Raw genomic sequence first — 21307 nt, forward strand, 5'->3', positions numbered from 1 at the left:
TAAAGGCACACTTTATCCTAGTATATGCATTTTATTTATTTTTTTAATACATCACTTGGCTGGAAAACTCCACAGCAAAATTTGAAGAAGCAAGCTTTTCCAAGGGTGGCTGCAAGTTGGTTTGCATATTGTTTCAGGAAGTGAAAATTAAGGAGGTTCTCCTTTCAGCGCAAACTGAAATGAATCTCTCCCCACCTGTATTCATGGGGAGCAGTCTGAGGGAATGCCAGATAAGGAATAAAAACCTAGAGCAATGTCCGTTTTAGGATGCTGATGTAAGAGCAGCACAATATTTAGTCCAGTCTCCCATTGCACCATTTCTTTTTGTGTATCTTTGTGTAAACGCTTTTTATTAACTTATTATTACAGCACATACACACATGACACTTAGAAAACAAACTACAAAAGAAAGCACAAAATAAATGATAAACATATATGCATAAATCCGCTAGTATCTGCACAAGGACTTATGTTATCCAATCTTTAGTTCTTATTCTATTCTAATAGACCTCCTCCTCAACGCAGGTCTGATTTTAAACTCGATAAACTGTTTCACTGCACCATTTCTAAAGGTTGCACCAGAAGTCTTTACAATCAGCCTCAGACGTTCCACTCAGCTGGCAGGTGTCACGCAGATTATCTCATCAACTTAACCAAAGCTGCTTCCAGGACAATCAGTTTCCTTTCCTTCCCCCATATTTTTACAAGGTTGGAGACAAATAATACCTCCCCCAAGAGCTGAAAGTGATATGCAGTTGTGCACACATGGATTCTTTTCTGTGACGTGGCGGAGCAGGTCTTACAAGGCTTCTCTGAGTATTTTACAAACCTGCAGCCCTGATCTGACCTCAGGTTATAGCAGGGCAAACATAGGAATCTGCCTTATATTGAGCCAGGTGATGGGTCTACCTAGCTCAGTACTGTCTACACAGATAGGCAGCAGCTCGCCAGGTCCTTTCCAGCCCAACTTAAAAATCCAGCACTGAGGGCCTTCTGGTGGTTCCCTCACTGCGAGAAGTGAGGTTACAGGGAACCAGACAGAGGGCCTTCTCGGTAGTGGCGCCCACCCTGTGGAACGCCCTCCCATCAGATGTCAAGGAAATAAGCAGCTATCTTATTTTCAAAAGACATCTGAAGGCAGCCCTGTTTAGGGAAGTTTTTAATATTTAATGCTGTATTGTTTTTAACACTCGATTGGGAGCTGCCCAGAGTGGCTGGGGAAACTCAGCCAGATGGGCAGGGAATAAATATATTATTATTATTATTATTATTATTATTATTATTATTATTATTATTTTAGCAGAATGTCAACAGCAGTGGCCAAACTTGGTCACTTGGTGCTGACAAGAGTACTGGGAATGGTGGCAAATTAATGTATGGTGCAGGGCCAGGCAATAGGAGTGTACTAGCAACTGCCCAGTGCGGCAACCTACTGACACTGGATTTCGTGGAACCTAATCTAGAACATCATGGACACACACACACACACACACACACAGGCTTTATCATCTTCGTCAGTCACAGAACATAGCAGTGATGGCACCTACAATAGTACTACGCCTGTGGCTTCCCTAAGCCTGGTATAAGCCAGTGTGGTGTAGTGGTTAGAGTGTTGGACAAGGGACCTTAGAGACCTAGGCTCAAGCCCCTGTTTGGTCATGGAGCTCACTGGTCGGTGACTTTGGGCCAGTCACTGCCTCTCAGTCTAGGCTGTTGTGGAGTTTAACTGAATAGTAAAACCATGTACACCACCTTGAGCTGCTTGGTGGAAAAAAGTTGCATATAAATGCAAGAAATAAAAGAAACAACAAAATAAAAATGGCCTTCTAATCTTTACAGTCAGTGGAGCAGCATTCCTGGCTAGTGAACTTCAGATTCTGGCTCAAATCCCTATTCTAGTAACTGGTCCCAGGGCAGCGCCATAATGGTAAATTTTGAAGCTGCTTATTTTGGAGGTGCTTGCCATGATAGCTCCTATGACTATGCCCCCAAGGAGAGTCCGAAATGCAGGCAGCTCTCCCTCCCCTATCTATATATCCACACACACATACAGTATATACCGCAATACCCAAGTATCATCATGAGTGCAATCTTATGCATAGTTTCTTTGGAGGAAGTTCCACTGAACACAGTGCTGTACAAAGCACATTGACCTTTCAACCAAATAAGGACTTTGGCAAACTAAAAATGAAATTGTTTGCTTTTAATTAGGAATGAAAACAACCTTGCAAAGAAGTGCAATCATTTAAACCATTAGTGGGAACCAGGGACACCTTCAAAGAAAAGGAAGGGCGTATCCAACCTCTGCTTGATCATTTCCCCCCTTTTCACTGCCTTCTTCAATGCTAAGCTGTCACAAACAAACTTGAAAGCCTTGTTATCACCTCATTTGGTCGACAGAGCAGGCGAGGCCCATCAGTTACCCAAGCATTCCAGCAGAAGATGTCTTTACCCCTGCTCTGAAAAATGTCCCAGAGCTGCATTCATATTCACCTACACCAGGGTTTTTGGGCTAGAAACCACAGCCACTGGTCAAGATTCAGGCGTGCCAACTGGCCCTGGCTGTGACAGACTACAAACTGGAAGTAACAATAGCAAGACCATAACCCTTCAACTCCCTTTTAGAAATTATTTTCTGTTTCTAGCCTCCAGAGGGCTATCTGCCCCCAAAAGCTATTTCCCGCCTCTCCACTATGATCAGTCCTGCATTAATGTAATTCATATAAGCTTGAGACATAAATATGTTCATGTGTGGAATCGTTGGGGAAACCTTCAGTTGCCTAAAGCACTGGAAGAGCAGTTGTGACCTTTATCACAAACATCCCTTGACTGTAAAGCATAGAAATCAAAGGAAAAATACATAAATAAAGCTTGCCCAATATTTTCGGTTAAAGTTCTTTCATCTGGGAAGCAGAAACCTAGGAAGATGTCTCGTGCAGAGTCAGGCCATTGGTCCATGTAGCTCTGCACTGTCTCCACTGACTGACAGTGGCTTCCTGGGTTTCAGATGAAGCACATTCCCAGTCCTACCTGGAGATTCCAAGGATTGAACCTGGGACCTTCTGCATGCAGAGCAGATGCTCTGCCACTTGGCTACTGCATTTCCCCCAATCTAAGCTTGCCAGTGTCAGCAGAGAGCAGCCAGCTGAAAAGCCAACCCACCCGCCAATCACACCCAGCAACACAACACAGAGCAGACATGCAAACTCATTATACCTCAGGATGAATTGGTCCACGGTGATGTTGTTGGTGACCGTCACCAAAGCGCTCACAACTTCTCCTTGTCTGATGGGTTTCGCTGGCAACCAGATGACGACGTTGCTGTCCAGCCACAGGTCTGTCAGCTGAGAGCTCTCCGGGGTCCTGTAGAGAGTGATGGAACCAATTCTCTGCAAGTGGGACATGGTTTCCCCTGACCCTTCCTTCCCTGGGCGGATGGCGTTCCCCTTACGGATGTCTTCTGAAGTACACTCTGTATTTTCATCTGCAGGCTGAATGGTGTAGTAAAGCTCCACTGAGCTCCCTTCAGACTGACTGGATGCTTTTTTGCGGCCGGTGACAACCGTTGCTGGGTTAAACCAGGTGGGCTGAAGTTCCAGGTCAGCCACACACAAGCCGAGGTGACCCTTCAATCTGCAGCTGCCCCGAACCTCCCGTGTTTCCCGAAAGGCAAAGACTCGCATGCAAGGCAGCTGCTCTGTCATGCTGTAGTCATCCCAATCTCTTCCCACAATGTAAAAAAGAACTTGGACTTTGGGCCTGGTCAAATAGACCTTTTCACTCATGATGTACGCTTTCAGCTTCCAATTGAACGTAAATTTGTTGGTGGATCCAAAAAAGCTTGAGGTCAGCAGCAGGTCCTGGGGCACAGCCTGTTCCACAGAGAAGGGCCCATAACTAGCATTGATCACAGGGGTCTTCTTGGCTTTGTAGGTGAAGAAGGTCTCCATCCGAGATTGCAAACTGGAGTTCCGCATGAACTCCTGGTTAGTTTCTTTGAGGAAAAACGAACTCTCGGTGCTGGAGATCTGATATCTTACAGGTAGATATGTTGGCAGAGAGGAAAACTTCTGAACATTGTCTGAGGCCCCACGGCCAATGGTCACTGTTGGCAAAGAAGGAGGCAAAAAAAAACAAAGAACAAGATGGGTCAGACAAGACAATGCCCAGTTAGCTATTTGTGCAAGAAAGCTCCAGTTTGGTTCAGGGCCCAATTTTGTGTCCTTGATCACTCCATGCCCAGCATGATCTGAGGCTTGGATGGAATTAGGGACCTTGCAACCTGCTAAGGTTGGCTGTTGTGGGGGCGGGGGGAGAGATTCCTGGACTACATCACCTCCCGTTCGCTGTCTCCCCTCCCCACCACATGCTTCATATCCCCTCCTTGACAGATCCAGAGCACCCTGAATGACTCTGACCCTGTCCAGTGCAACCCAGGGCTGCCTCAACCCACTCTGGACAAATCCCAGATCAGCCCAATTCAGTTTGGGATCTGGGATTTCTCCAGACCAGATGCAGTTATGGCTGCAAATGAAGTTTTATCAATCAGTGTCTCAGGGGTGGAGAAGTATCAGGAGTGGGGAACATCATACCCAGGGGGCCAGATGCAGACCTCAACTTTTCTCTATCTGGCCCCCTGGACTCTCTTGAGGCAACATGTTCTCTCTCCAGATCATAACGTGCTCTGTACCCTCCTTGAATGTACCTCTTCCTTCCTGAATTTGTCCAATCTCCCATTTCAACTATCTAAGCCAGGGGTTATCATTATATCTTGTGGCAGCGGATTTGATTAAAAATGCCCTATGTGATAAATAACTTTCCTTTGTCTGAACATAAGAAGAGCCCTGCTGGATCAGATCAAAGGTCCATCTAGCCCAGCATCCTGTTTTCACAGCAGCCAGCCAGATGTCTCTGGGAAGCCTGCAAGCAAGACCTGAACATAACAGCATTCTCCCCCCTTGTGATCACCACCAAATGGTATTCAGAAACATGCTGCCCCCAGTAGCACAGGTAAAACATAGTCATCATGCTGATAGCCATTAATAACCTCCCACTCCATAAATTAGTCTTATCCCCTTTTAAAGCCATTCAAGTTGGTGGCCATTACTACATTTAGTAGGCTCAAATTCCACAGTTTAGCTATGCCCCGTGTGAATGCTCTTTCTGTTGTCTGTCCTGAATCTTTTATTATGACCCAAATCTACCATCAGGCAAATTATTACTGAGCTGAAATAAACTGGATTTATCATAGTCTTGCATCTTGGAGCATGGTTGCTATCATCATCATCATCATCATCATACCTTTTATTGGCATCACATGCAAACATCACATATCCCTTCTGCCCTTAAGGTCTTCAATGCCAAAATTATGGCTCAATTGCTCTATGGTATTCCAGTCTGGCTGCCAGGGTTTACCCAGTTGGTAGAACGAGTGCAGGCAGCATTCCTCCTCAAGATTATTTACTGTCCCACGCTGTGTACCCTATGCAGCCTTGTGTCTAGAGGGAGGTCAACACAAGGTAGAGACTGTCGCCTGGTTGCTATTAGAGACTAGCAATGCTGGGAGTTTCCAGAGGCCCAGAGAGCTCACTTGTACTGGTTAGGGCAGGGTGTCACTGCTCCCCTGGCCCCCCATCCCCATTGTCACAGTGACAAACCAGAGGAAGAGGGGAAGAAGAAAAGGGCAGCATAGTGCAAACACACCGGCAAGGCAAATGCGGCACTCCTGCTGGTGTGTTTGAACCTTGCCAATCTTGCTGCCACCTCATCCCTCCTTCTCACCTTCCTAGCACACCACAGTGATGGCAGTGACAGAACATAGGAAGCTGTCATTTGATTGGTCCATCTTGGCTCTCCAGGGCTCCCGGAAGAGAGTTTTCCCAGCTCTACCTGGAGATGTCAGGGATTGAACCTGCAAAAAAATCTGCAAAGCAGATGCTCTACCACTGAGTCATGGCTCAGATATGGATCTTGACATCTCAGGTTTAGTTTTGCTCATTTTTCACATTATTTTTTTAAAAGAGAAGATTTAAGCTGTTTAATAACCCGCTAAAACTTAATTTTATGATTTACAGGTTGCAAATTCTCAGTTCCGCCACCATTGAAAAGACAGCCAGATTCATCAATATTCTACCAAGGCATTGCAACACAAACGCATCAGCACCCGTCTGCCTTTGTACAAGCACGGAACTAGGTGGGATGCTAGCAAGTGAAAAGCAATAAAGGGAGATACTTTCTTCTGATGAGGCAGGGATAGGAAAATAGCAATGAGTGCCACAACTCCAGAATGTTAATTTAAGGTGATGGACCTTCATATTTAATTCATGTTGGGGAGATAGGTGGCAGGATTTGTTCCTTCCAAATGAGCAAACTGCCATTAAGAGCCAGAAAATGCAATAGCAATCAAACAAGAATAGAATATATATTTTGATTTTGCAAGACATGGGGAGCTGGGGGATGCTGAAATTCACAAACCCGTCCCCAGCAACCATTGGACACCTTAATCAGCAACCTCTCTTGGCTTCTGGGATTTGAGTAAACAATGCCCACACAATTTCTAGCATTTCGTCACAGACATAAGGACTATGATTATTATTTTTTATTTAAAAGAAACTGAATGTAAAGCCTGCATGCACAGGGATTTGAATCCTGAACCCAGCACCTCCATGACAACAACACCCTCACAAAAAGCAACAACAACGCACCCCTAAGGATAGGATTCAAAACAATGTACAGATACTTCTACACCTGCTGAATTCATGTCCACCTCCAATTTAAAAATCCAGAGTTCTAGCCATCAGGTTCCAATGGAAACACAAAGGCTTCTATAGCTCTCCCTTTGTCAGAGGCCCAATGTCCAGCCTGAGGATGCTGAAGCTGTAGTGGTTTACCACACAGGGAAGGCACATAAAAGCCAAAGGTTCCTGACAGTAGATATTCTTGACAGTTAATCAGACCTTTTCATTTAAAGGCTTAGGCACAGCATGATCCTTACTTAACCCTGATTGCACAGAGGTCACGGATGAGATATCAAGCAGGGCCCAGACAGAGCCATGAAGTCTAAGCATCCTGAAGACCTTTTTATTAAATTCCTCTGGGCTAGACTCTAATATCTTGGTTGGGTGCTTATTACCGGCCCGCTGCCGTGAAGTGAAAATTGCAACCCCTGTAATAAAGGGGATTTTCTATTTTCACCCTCCCCTGCAGGGATGCTTCGCCATCCATCGATGTTTCGGGAGCCTTTACTGACACAGATCAAATGCTGGAAATCTGTGGACAAAGCCACATGAGCCCTTTGTGCTGAAATAAGCTCTACACAAAGGTAACCCAAATGCAGTGACCAAAATAGTTTTGTTGGGGTGTGTGGGAAGGTGGGATTAAATGTGCCTACAGAGATATGACGGCATTCTGAAATGTAGTCCACTTGCAAGTTCCAATGGGTAGAAGTCAGTTAATTCCTACTCACAGTAGACCTGATAAAATTAATTGAGCTAAGTTAGTTGTGCCCATTACTTTCAATAAGTCTGCCCTGAGTAGGAGTAGCATTGAAGGCCACCCAATGTTTCCAATGAATTTGAAAGGTGTCATTGTAACCCAACCTTGTGACAATTCTGGTGAGAGGAGCTTTTTTTCAGTAGTAGTGTCCTAATCTCCCCCAAGGACTTAGAAATCAAACTGTTACCATGACAGGAGGTCATGGTTTATTGGTGAATCCAGTATAGTGTCCCAGCATAGATCTATAGGCTGCAAACAGGCAACTCAAGGCAAAGTATAATGAACATGGCCAGGCTTTAGCTAAGACATTGATCCAAGTTTCCTAAACCAGACAGATGGGAAGTTGCCTGCTCCTGATGGGGTTACACTCCCTCTGAAGGAATGGGTACACATTTTGGGTGTACTTCTGGATCCATTACTGCTGCTTAAGGCTCAGGTGGCTGCAGTGGCACAGAGTGACTTCGACCAGTTTTGGCTGGTGGCACAGCTGCACCCCTCTCTAGGCAGGGATAGCCTAACGTTTGTTGTCTATGCTCTGGTAACCCCTTGGTTAGATTACTACAATGTTTTAAATATGGGGCTGCCTCTGAAGACAGTTCAGAAACTTCAGCTGGTGCAGAATTCAACGGCTCACCAGGGCAAGACGGTTTGAGCATATAATGCCAATTCTGGCCCGACCACACTGGCTGCCGATTAGTTTCCTGGCCCAATTCAAAGTGCTGGTTTTGACCTATAAAGCTTTAAGCAACTCAAGACTGCAGTACCTTAAGGACCACCTCTCTCCATATGAACAGACCCAGACTCTGCAATCATCATCTGACATGCCTCCTCCATGAGGGATTTGGAGGGTGGCAACACAAAAATGGGCCTTTTCTGCAGTAGCTCCCTGCTTGTGGAATGCTCTCCCCAAGGAGAAATCATCATCATCATCATCATTAAGTTAACTGTCCTGTTGGAGATAGCAAAATAAGTGAGGGCATTCAAATGGTACCTTTAACTTCTACACAACCTCAGTAGAAGGGTAAAGTTTTGGTACTCATCATCTTATAGATATAAGGACTCAACTGAGTTTTGCAGTTTGTCAGAAAAACTCCTCCTGTTTTGGAGAGTTCTCCTGGGTCCTGAAATGCCCAAGTTTGACCAGCTACCTTGAACCAGTGCTGTGCTATTTGCTTCATGCTTCCTGCCACTGGCTGACCTTTGCTCCGGGCTGAATTTCCCCAGATCTTGCCCAGGATTCCATGGGCACTTGTACCAGCAGAAATAAGAGGTCTCATCTGACAAAGACGAAATCAGATTTCATACATTACAGAGATGAATCACTGTATATCAGGGATGTAGTGTGACATTCATGATTCTGCATGCAGCAGCAGTGAGGAGACTGGGGAGTGTATGTGAACACTGTGAAGTGTCTTCCTGCACCCTTGAAATCCCTGCAAACAGACACATGCACGCATACCTTTTGTGGCATAAGAGCAGGGAGGACATTTTTGCTCAGTCCTATCAAATACAGATCCATTTCAAAAAAGGACAGACCCTGGACAGTCTAATCCAGAATAGGTGTGTGTATATGTGTGAAGAACCTAAATCAGATGCCTCAAACTTCCCATCTACTTTAACACATTTCAATGTGTCCGTTAACTTTACCAAGATCAGAAGTGGTCATGTCAGCCCTGTAAGAGTCAATGTGCTTTATTTATTTGTTTGTTTTCAACATAACCTTCACCAACCTTTACAGCTTCCTCCATCAGGAGGCAGCTTCTGTAAGGTCATCGACCGGCAGGATAGGAGAGGTTCACAGGTTTCAATCACAAGAATCCCACAAGGTCTACAGCCAGCTTGAACATCATTTGTGAGAATTAGCCAGGAGGTGAAGAGAAAGACAGGCCAGTGGGATGAAAGGGCACGAGTATATCCAGAGTTAATAAAATAAAAAAGGCTATTCGGAGTAAAAGGCCAAAGTCTCCTTGCAATACATAAATCAGAGTCAACGCCCTGTCATGGAACGTTAAATCAATCCATGATACTTTTCTAAGATGGTAGTGGTCAGTCCAACCTCCTACCACCATTAGACATTAAAGAGCATTTAAGAAGAATGAACAGGAAACAACCCTCCACTCTCAACACTTAAACTTCCACATTTCCTTCATAATTCTTTTGAGAGTCCACATTGGTATGGCTGAAGCTTCACTGCGATATGATCTCATGCATCTGAACAACAGAATCACATTGAATGAGTAGATTGCTCTAAGGGACCCCAGAGCTTGAACTGAGAAGCTCTGTGACCCTCTAGTGGGTCATGACCTGATTCAAGGTGGATTGAAAAAGCAGCACTAACACAATGCAAATATATGGTAACGGGTTAAGAAATAGGTCTCCAATTACATGTTTGGTTTAAAAGTGGGTTCCAGGTCTGAAAAGGTTGAAGACTACTGCTCTAGATGTTGCTGCACTCCAATTCCCATAAAGACGATGATAGTTGGGCTCCAACAGCATCTGGGAGGCTACAGATTCACTATCCCTGGGGGGGGGGGGGGAGACTACCTATGGGAAGAATCATAGCTCATTGGTAGACCAGACGTTTCTCTTATTGAAGCATGGGAGGGAAACAGGAGTTGAGGGGCTCAAGGCAAGCAGGCACCTGTGCCACTGACACTGACATGCTTTGTCTTTAGAAGACTCCAGGTCCAATCCCTGGCATCTCCGTTAAAAGGACTAGAGCCATTAGTCCACCTAGACCAATACTAACTTATCCATTGCAATAGCAAAGCTCTTTCCCAGCCTTTCAACCTCATATGCCTTTTAACTGGTGATGTCAAGAATTGAACCTAGGACCTTCTGCATGCAAAGCACATATCCTGACACTGAGAGGCAGACCCTTCACTTTCTGATTGCTGTGGCCAGTGGCACAGATGTCAGCCACCCTTAGACTCATCAGTTTCTGCTTCTCTTCCACCAAACTCCTCTCTTAAAAGTGGGCTTACGCACATAAGAAGCCACTTTATACCAAGGAAAACCCAGTGGAGGCTGGTGCACATTGGGACTGGTGGGGTGGAAGGCAGGGGGTCCACAGTAGGCGGCACTAGAGCCAGTGGCAGACAAGGCCAACTATTGGTAAGTTCTACAAGGGTGACAATAACAAAGCTGAGAGCCACTGCCACCCCCAGGACTTATTGCAAATATAAAGGCAGTGGAGGCTGGTCCATCAGCGTACATGACATATTGCCCCACCAACCTTAGTCTGCTTTCAGCTAGCCCCCACTTGCCTGCCTTCTTACCTACAATCACTCCTAGGGATAGCTCTAGCTGTCAGCTTCTTCCTCCTCCTTAGTCTCCATGTTGTCCTTGTAGAACTAAGAAGGGAGGAGGATGGGGATGAAAGTGGAATTATTTGGCTCTGCCTCTCACTGACTCCACCTCCAGCTGGCCTTCCTACACTCCACCCTACCAGTTCCAACAATCATCAGCCACCACTGCTCCAGAATCAATGAGAGAACCACCAGCAGGAAAATGTATCCCTCTGAGCATCAGCCTTGCATGGTTGTAGGACAATAGCTTGTCACCTGTGATTAAGGAGACCTGCAGGTTGAGGGCAGGGGAGGCTCTGTCAGAGTGATGCTCAGCGCCACTGCTGTTTATGTCTCCTGCTACTTTATATACTCCATCAAGTTAATACAAATAAAATAGGTCATGCCTTTATGATATAGGGGTGGGTGGGGGAGAGAAATAATGCAGACATTTCCTAATTAGGACTGCATTGTTCTGATGTTTCCCCTGTCAGGCTGCTCCTTTAATGCATTGTTTCTTTGTGTTAGGCCAGCTAATTAAAGAGGGGGAGGAGAGAAGGGGGGAGGCAAATCCTGGATCCGATGTCATTCCCCCCCTCCTTTCTTTCCTTAATGGCAATGAATTTTTCTCCCCCTTTCAATTAGGGCCACCACCATTAATGGATTGCTCTGCTGAATTAATAGCTCAGAGGCAGTATAAAAATAGAAGCCATTTTAATCAGAAGCAAGGACCATGACCCTGCCATTGCCATCATGGAAACACCAACACCGGCTATACTTGAAGGTGCTTCCAGCAAAAAGCTCCACGTCTCTAAGGATCTCCAGGCAGAGAAGTGAAAACCAGACTTTTGTGCCCTCCTTTTCTGTGGCATTTTTGCAGCTGGTCACAAGAGGCAGCAGCTGCTGCTGTTGCACTGTCCACTGCACTTGGGTGTCACCAGTGCTGCTGGCCAGAAGGAGGTACTGCAGGTATCTGAAGAAGTGTGCTTGCACACGAAAGCTCATACCAAGAACTAACTTAGTTGGTCTTAAAGGTGCTACTGGAAGGATTTTTTTTATTGCAGCTACTAACTTAGAGTTGCGGGTGTCATAATAGGGCTACGTTTCAGAGCTGCAGCTAGCTTAAGGGGACTGACTACTAGGCCATGGGTAGGCAAACTAAGGCCCGGGAGCCGGATCCGGCCCAATTGCCTTCTAAATCCGGCCCACAGACGGTCCAGGAATCAGCGTGTTTTTACATGAGTTGAATGTGTGCTTTTATTTAAAATGGGTTATTTGTGGGGCATAGGAATTTGTTCATTTTCCCCCCTTCAAAATATAGTCCAGCCCCCCACAAGGTCTGAGGGGCAGTGGACTGGCCCCCTGCTGAAAAGGTTTGCTGATCCCTGGACTAGGCAAATCCAGCCTTATAAAAACTCAGATCTCCTAAATAGGAACACCATCTTTTTTGAGAACATAGGATGCACCCTAAATCCAACATCCTGCTTTGCAGAAAAGTCAACCTCTGGAAAGCCAACAACGAGAGCATGGAAGCCAACACTCTGCCTGCTGTTCATCCCCGCCAACTGGAATTCACCCTGCCTTTAAGATAGCGGTCCTATTTAGCAGTTTGGGCTGGCCATTGATAGACCTTCTCCTTCACATTTTTTCTCATACCCTTTGAGTGTCACATAAGCCAGGATGCACTGCCACACCCCTTCTAAGAATATACAACTTTCTAAGATTATACAATAATCTTCTATTTATACAATAACAATAATTAGGGGTGCATTTCAACAATCAATACAGATCTCCATTTGTTGACTTTCAGGTAGAGCTTCTATTTTCTGTGCACATGTATTGGCAAGTGGTTTGGAGCATTCTAGTATCTTCTTGCTGAGTGACTCAAGTTGTGTCTTTCATGAAGTTTCATTGTACCTAACAGAAGTTGCACATAATGTGTGTTTTCAGTATTCCTAAATGCTTAGCTTTGGAGCATACAATGGCTAAACACCTCCTGATTCATACTCATTGAGCAGCTCTAGGAAGCTGGAAACCGGGACCCTGCTACTGAAATAGTATTGGATCTTTGATCCCCCCTCCCCTAGGACACCACACCACTGAACTAAACCTCTGTGGCTCAGTGGTTTGCCACAATGGCACCGTTTTGCCAGATGCAAACACTGCCTTAAAATCAGTAGCCATGAAAACAGAGCTCCCCCGTTAACAAAACACTCTTGAGGCGTAAAGTATCTAAGCAGGGAGTTTCCAGGAGCAAAGACCATTCAAATTCTAGACTGTAGTGATGACAGGTGGGAAAGAATCCATTTACCCTGGAGTAAAATCTGCAGCAGTGGCCCATGTGCCCCAGCCTGTGGCCAGCTCCCTATGGCACCATGTTTGTGGCTGAGCATCAAAGCCACAAGTTGCACCCACAGGGCCAAGTATCTGGGATGCTATTGAATGGTCGTTTGTGCCTCCCAGTCTGCCAATTATTAATTGCAGTCCTTTTATTTACTGGTAAACCTGTCATTCTCTTTGGTATCACATTTAAACAACAACAACAAAATGTTTTGTAGTTGAAACCCAAATGAATTCTTTTGGAACCCAAAAGAATTGTAGTTGAAACATAACACAGCAGCTCTTAATGAGAAACTATTAACAGGCATTCCCCCCACCGCCCAGATTCTGCCACCCCTGTTCCACCCCTCAGAACGAGCCTTGGCAACCTGAGCTGATGCCTGAACTTTCACCTTTCTCTTGGCAAAGAACCAGACTAAGTCAACATCACTGGGCTGGTTTCCATTACCAGCTCCTGATTAACATACAGAAGAGTCATTTCTCCCCCTGCCCGCCTTCTTTCTTCCAAGCACCCAGCAGAACAGGAAAACTTCAGAAGAGGGGGCCTCCCGATTGATGTCTGACTTTGGAACTGAGCTCATAAAAAGGGAATAATTAAAACCAGGTTATGGGGGGGGGGGCGCGGGGCAGAGGATAGATTCTTCAGAACTGTTTTCCCCTCCTCTGCTGCTAACATTGCACTTCATCACAGCCTAAGAAAGGAAAGGCTGAAGGTTGTTTTGCATCCTGTCCAATGCTTAAAAATAATCATCTATCTGGATCTATCAGATATGGGAATTACTAACATGCAGCTGAATGAAATAAGCTGCTTTTCTAGCACTTGGTGCACTGTTGACCCTCACGACAGGTCAAGTCAAGGGGCTTCTTGCATCTGCCCCCTAACCTCTTTGCTAGAATCATAATTCCTTGGTACAGATTGATGGCGTGGCCACATCTTAAATACTTTGCACTAGTCTAATTGCTCCACCTCAAAAACAATACTGCAGAACTGGAGGGGCAAAATTAAGGGGCCACTGAAGTGATCAAGGGGACAGAGATCCTTCCCTAGAAGGAATGGGGGAAATTTCACTTGGTTCTCATTTTTAAGCAAAGCTGACCTTATTTCATTGTTCTGAACTATTATGAGGATGGGAATGGAGTTAGCTTTCCAATTTTGCACATCCAATTTTGCAACACACAGGGACATACATAGGAAGCTTCCATGTACCAAGTCAGACCCTTGGGTCATCTAGCTCCATATAATCTACACCAGGCACGTTCAACAGGTAGATCATGTTCTACGGGTAGATCACCGGCTCCTCAAAGAAGCTTGACATTTTTGCCCTGCACCCCCCAAAAAAAGGGGTTTCCTTCCTAAGAAAAACTCAGCAACTTTGACCTGAACCCCCAAAAAGGGGGTAGATCACTGTCAGTTTTTAACACTGTGAGTAGATCGCAATCTCTTGGGAGTTGGCCACCTCTGATCTACACTGACTGGCAGTGGCTTTCCAGGTTTTCAGGCAGGGGATATTCCCAGCCCCACCTGGAGATACCAGGGATTGAACCAGAGGTCATCTGCATGCAGAACAGATGTTCTACCACTGAGCTATGGCCTTTCAACACCTCTTAAGATCCACATCTTAATGGTCAAGATGTTGGACTTGAAACAGTTACACACACACACACAAAGCATTTACACTTGATCTTAGCTAATTACTATTATTATACTACTGTTGATGCATGAATTACAGCAAAAGAATCCCTGACAGAAAAACCCACAATGAATGAGAGCCCATCACCTTTCAAGATAGCCCAATCCACTGTTGAGCAGCTCTTACCATCAGAAAGTTCTTCCTAACGTTTAGTTGGAATCTTCTTTTGTTGTCCAGTCCTCCCTTCTGGAGCAGCAAAAAAGAAGCTTGGCTCCACCCACTGATCTGCTTGTTTGTTTTAAAAGAGGTTGTCAGATTGAAGAGTCCTACTACAGTGGAGGCTGGTTTGTTAGGGCAAGTGGTCAACCTCAATTTGCCCTCACCAAGTCCCCATCTGTCTGCCTCTGTACTTACAGCCAGTCCTGGAGGTGACAGCTTCCTCCTCCTCCTTAGTCTTGCTCTTGTAGAACTCAGCAAGGAGAAGGAGGATGGGGACAAATCTGGAACAAGTTGGCTCTGTTTGTCATTGGCTCCAGCTCCACCTGTTAGTGGGGCTCCCTGAATTCTGCCCCCAGAAGCCTCAATGGGCACCAAGCACCACTGTCAGAGACAGAACCATGGAACTTCACATCACAGCCATCATCACAGGGGGTTCGATCTGGAATACCAAGAATTGCAATTGCAAACAATTGCAAACAATGGCCTTAGATGTGGAACGACCTAATTTTCTTTCTTGGAACTTAGCAAAATAGAAATAAAAAATCCCAAGATATTCTTTTTCTGATTACTGAACAGAAGGTAGTCATTTATTTTGTGTTTTCAAACATGATCCTTTGTAGAATGGTTCTCCCCTCCCATTGTTCCCGCCAACGGTGATCTCATTTCATAGCATGCCTGCTCAGGCTGAATTGAAAGCAGAGATGCTCAGAGCTAAAGCGTCTGTTCCCATTTACTGTGGCTGCAGCAATGCAGGTAAAGGGAAACACTGGCTCGGGAAATCTTTCAGCTTGCTTTTTTTAACCATTTGGGAGATTGTGAAAGGAACTGCCACACACAGTGCTTGCAGGGTGCCTTGATGGTTCATGAAAACCCTTTGAAGTCATCCAGACTTCTATCCTGGATCTTCTCCCTCCAGAGAGATACAGCTCAGTGACAGGGCATAATAACATAGGATGAGCCTGCAGGATCAGGCCTGTGGCTCATCAAGGCCGTTATCCTGTTCTCACATTGGTTCAACCAGATGCCTATGCGAAGCCTGAAAGCAGGACTCAGAAGAAGAAGAAGAGTTTGGATTTGATATCCCGCCTTTCACTCCCCTTCAGGAGTCTCAAAGCAGCTAACATTCTCCTTTCCCTTCCTCCCCCACAACAAACACTCTGTGAGGTGAGTGGGGCTGAGAGACTTCAGAGAAGTGTGACTGGCCCAAGGTCACCCAGCAGCTGCAGGTGGAGGAGCGGAGACGCGAACCCGGTTCCCCAGATTATGAGACTACCGCTCTTAACCACTACACCACACTGGCTCTCAAGCACAAGAACTCTCCTCCTGTGCTTTCCAGCAGCTGGTATTCAGAAGCATCAAGACCACCAACTGTGGGGGCAAAGCTAGTAGCCATTGGTAGCCTTATCTTCCATGAGGGTATGTTTTGTGTGCAGAAGATCCCTGTTTCAATCTCTGGCATCACCAGGTAAAGTAAGGTAAAGGGACCCCTGACCATTAGGTCCAGTCATGACCGACTCTGGGGTTGTGGTGCTCATTTCGCTTTACAGGCCAAGGGAGCTGGTGTACAGCTTCCGGGTCATGTGGCCAGCATGCCTAAGCCGCTTCTGGCGAACCAGAGCAGTGCACGGAAACGCCGTTTACCTTCCCGCCGGAGTGGTACCTATTTATCTACTTGCACTTTGACATGCTTTCGAACTGCTAGGTTGGCAGGAGTAGGGAGCAAACAACAGGAGCTCACCCTGTCACGGGGATTCGAACCGCCGACCTTCTGATCGGCAAGCCCTAGGCTCTGTGGTTTTTAGCCATACCAGCTGGAGCTGATGGAAGTTGGGGTCCAACAAGGTCAAGAGAGCCATAGGCTTCCTCATCACTGCAATCAATTGTTCTCATTTGAAGGAAGTGCCAACTTACTCCCACTAAGGACACGGGTGGCGCTGTGGTTTAAACCACTGAGCCTCTTGGACTTGCCGATCGGAAGGTCGGCGGTTCGAATCCCCATGATGGAGTGAGCTCCCATTGCTCTTTCCCAACTTCTGCCAACCTAGCAGTTCGAAAGCACGCCAGTGCAAGTAGATAAATAGGTACCACTGTGGTGGGAAGGTAAACGGCATTTCCATGCCCTCTGGTTTCCGTCACTGTGTCTCGTTGTGGCAGAAGCAGTTTAGTCATGCTGGCCACATGGCCTGGAAAGCTGTTTGTGGATAAACACTGGCTCCCTTGGCCTGAAAGTGAGATGAGTGCCACAACCCCATAGTCGCCTTTGACTGGACTTAACTGTCCAGGGATCTTTTACCTTTATCTACTTTTACTTAAGCTACTGAACTCCACTACTGGATCTTCCTGCCCATGTGCTGTGGGTGAATATAGCTTGTCTACATGCTCCATTATATTTGCCAATAGATGCAATTGCTGTTGAAGCCTCACTCTTGCAATTTTAATGCTGGCAAGTAAGCAGTCGACTCCCCTCAGAGCCAGGAACTTTCTGCACTTGGACAATGGGCCACCAGGGGGAGCTGCTTGAGTGTCCCTTGCAGTTTTTATGCACCCCGCATCCCACCCCATCTAACTGTTCAGGTTTCCATATCAAAATTTATCCCAAACAAGCCTCAAATCCCCAGGAAATCACAGGCATGAACATTCAAACACACAAACCATCAACACAACAGAATTCAAACAGCAGAGAGGCATTCTCCATTTAATTCTGTTCCAGCATCTCTTCTTGGAGATTTACACCAATCAGAGTACGTGGTGAATTTCTGAAAAACCATTCATCTGTGGTTTTCATCAATGACAGTGGTTTTGCTTTGATCATACTGGTTCTGGCTGTCCTGGAACACACTACTGCAGGTGTGCATGTTTGTGTTTGCCTGCTCTAGATTGTTACAATTTGCATGCCTTTGTATTTGATGGCCAGAACAATGGTAGGCAGGACTGGACCACAGCTCAGTGGCAGGGCATCTGTGGTAGAACATCTGCCTAGCATGCAAAAAGGTCCCAGATTCAAACCACTAGAGGCTGGTCCATTAGCCTGTCTGCCTGTGGCACTAGCTGTCAGATTACTTTATTCTCCTCCTCTTTCATCTCACTGTTGCCTTTACAGAACTCATCAGGGAAGAGGCCAACTAGAAGCAGTTGGTTCTGTCTATTATTGACTCTGGCTCCACCGTCTGTTGATCAGCCTTCTGACCTGCTAGTCCCAATGGGCACCAACCTCCCTTGCTCAGTCTCTGGTGTCTCCAGGAAGAACTTCAAAGAGCTCCTGTCTGAAAGCCATTGCCAGTCAGAGTAAAGGCAAAAGTAAAGGTAAACGACCCCTGGATGGTTAAGTCCAGTCCAATTCGATTATGGGGTCAAATTCCACGTTCAGGTCGAGGGAGCCAGTGTTTGTCTGCAGACAGCTTTCCGGGTCATGTGGCCAGTATGATTAAACTGCTTCTGGCACAACAGGACACTGTGACAGAAGCCAGAGCACACGGAAATGCCGTTTACCTTCCCACCACACCAGTACCTATTTATCTACTCACACTGGTATGCTTTCAAACTGCTAGGTTGGCAGGAGCTGAAACAAAGCAAAAAGCAAGGGGAGCTCACCCTGTCACGGGGATTCGAACTGCTGGCTTTACGATTGGCAAGCCCAAGAGGCTCAGTGGTAGACAATACTGGACTAGGTGTAGCAATGGTCTGACTCAGTGTAAATAAAAACTTCCTGTTTGCTTCTCATTGAGCAATTTAGTCAAGCCTTCTAACATGGCTTCTCTTATTTCCTCAAATAAAATACCTTGTGCCCTCCAGATCTTATAACCTACAACTCCCATCATTCCTGGCCACTGGCCATGCTGGCTAGGGCTGATGGGAACTGGAGTTCAAAACATACAGAGAGAAAAATGTTGGCTATCCTTGGGCTAGAGGCTTGCTTTGCAAAGCTGAAAGCTGAAAATGGTCCAGAAATCTGCAGGCAAGGGACAAGACTCCCAACAAGCCCTTCTGTGGCAACACCAAGCCTGCCTTTAAACCACAGAAACCTGACCATGCCAGGTCTTACACTGGTGAACTAATTGGCAAGGCTGCTTAAAATTCAACCATCTAACCTTTTTTTTAAAAAAATGTGCTCGGATCCTTAACACACACACACTTACTTTCCCACATTATTTTCCAGCCATTTCTGACATTGCCTATGTAAGCATCTTGAAACACTTTTCTAAAAAGAAAGAAAAAACCCAAACACCCAACCCTTGCTTAATCAATATCAAGATTAAACCAATATGTTTCCAGGCTTGGATTGAGATCTGGCTCAGAGTTTGTGTAATGGAGGAGAAGAGAATGGAGCAATTTAACCACATCTGTGGAACAGAGCAAATAAAGGAAAGTTCAAAGAGGTTGGGTCCCCCCCTTTTTAAAGGACTAAAGTTTCAGATTTAAACACATATGCTTCAGAAATGCAAGGTCACATTTTAAATGTGTGTGGCATTTTGCTGATTAGTTTTTTATATAAAAAAGAGGTTATACAGTGGGGTGAAAGTACTGCTCTGTTGACTAGTCAAGGGCAAAAGGTCAAGCTTCTATTATTTCTATGAGGCCTTGGTCAATCCAAAGGTTTTGTTATTCTAGCCAATTTGAGAGGCTGATAGTTATAGCTCAGGAATTCTGAATCTGAACTACCACCAACATCACGATTATTTATAATGTAAATACAAACCTGCCTGGACATTCAGATAATCATCAAGGACATGCATGTGGGTGCCCCCTGTTAGAATTCCTGCTCCGTGATTGCAGTCATGGGATTTTTGTCTTTCACATGACGGTATATGTTTTGACTCCACAGAGTGGGAAGTGATGGAGACAGGATGTTTGTGTTACTGTGTCCCGTGAAGTGGGACTATTGTCCTTTGTTCTTTCCTCTTTGCTATCCGATGCTAGAGAGAGAGGGAGCCATGTTGCAGTGCTCCGTGTGTGTTTATATGTAAATAAAATAGATTAGCCAAAATGCTGAGTTGCTGAGGTCTGTTATGCAAGCTGCGAACACTCTGTGGATCCCTAAGTGTGCCGATTTCTGTTGGCATCGGTCGCTGTGATGTTCGGGCAGAAGAAAGCTTTTGAAGCTCCTGAACGATCGACGAGGAGGGAGGGAACGTGCCAGTAGGGTATGTGTCTCTGCCAAGGTCCTACTGGAGTGTAGGACAAGCTCCTGACACCCCCTCCCACAACTGAGACAAGGGGGCTGGCTCCTGGGTGCCACATACAGAACCTTTTTGGTGGTGTCTTGACTATGGAACTCCTCTTTCAGGGACAGTGTATTGTTTTTGCATGTAGGTCAGGTGTGGATGACCTTTGGTCCTCCAGATGTTGCTGAACTATAACTCCTTTTATCCCTGCTCATTGCCTACATTTGCTGGTGTCGATGGGAGTTGTGGTTTAGAAACACCTACAGGGCAAAAGCTCGCCTGCACGACAGAGCCAGGTTAAACCCCATGTATATCCAGGTATTGTGAAAATTCTGGTCAACTGCTGCCAGTTAGTGTAGACTAGGCATGGGGAACCTGAATGGACTTGAGATGTCATTTTCCCCAAGCCCAGTTCGCCTACCCTGCCATATGGCATCAGGTGCAGGGCAGGTAAAGAAGATGACCGCAAGACCTGATTTCAGCAGGATCATTCTATGCAGTTCAAGTCCTCCTGTCAATCAGGTTCAAGTCCACCTGTCAGGGGAAAGGGGAGGGTTTTTTGGGAGAGTGTGGGTTGCCAAGCTAACTTGCTTCCAAAGCTCTGTTGCCCCTTTGCTTATCCATCTCTCTCTGGGCCTAATCTGCACAATTGCCCAGAGGCAGGGGTGCCTCTTTGCAGGCGTGTTGGCACCAGCAGAGCTAATAATAGTAATAATAATAATAATAATAATAATAATTTATTTATTTATACCCCGCCCATCTGGCTGGGCTTCCCCAGCCACTCTGGGTGGCTTCCAACAAAATATTAAAATACAGTAAGGCATCAAACATTAAGAGCTTCCCTAAACAAGGCTGCCTTCAGATGTCTTCTAAAAGTCTGGTAGTTGTTCTTCTCTTTGACATCTGGTGGGAGGGTGTTCCACAGGGCGGGTGCCACTACTGAGAAGGCCTTCTGCCTGGTTCCCTGCAACTTGGCTTCTCGCAGTGAGGGAACCACCAGAAGGTCCTCAGCGCAGTGTCCAGGTAGAACGATGGGGGTGCTTCCACCGGTATGCCCACCCAACCCTGAGCCTGCCCTCACTGTGCCCTTCCATCCACAGGTAAATGGCAGTAGCACCCCTACCAGGAGGCTATTGCCAAAAGGAATAACTGCTTAATTTTCTCACACCTGTCG

General features: G+C 45.9%; 1 protein-coding gene across 1 annotated transcript in view; it reads right to left on the reverse strand.

Moving 5' to 3' along the window:
- Window positions 1–21307, reverse strand: part of LOC308465277 (transmembrane protein 132C-like) — a 280359-nt gene that overhangs the window by 179937 nt on the left and 79115 nt on the right. The window contains exon 2 of the mRNA XM_080985079.1: window positions 3217–4105. Coding sequence (XP_080841205.1) covers window positions 3217–4105 — 889 coding nt within the window. The remainder of the gene's footprint in view (window positions 1–3216; window positions 4106–21307) is intronic.

The sequence above is a fragment of the Podarcis pityusensis genome, assembly GCF_964106645.2.
Source record: "Podarcis pityusensis genome assembly, chromosome: 16".
In the NCBI taxonomy this organism is placed as follows: domain Eukaryota; kingdom Metazoa; phylum Chordata; class Lepidosauria; order Squamata; family Lacertidae; genus Podarcis; species Podarcis pityusensis.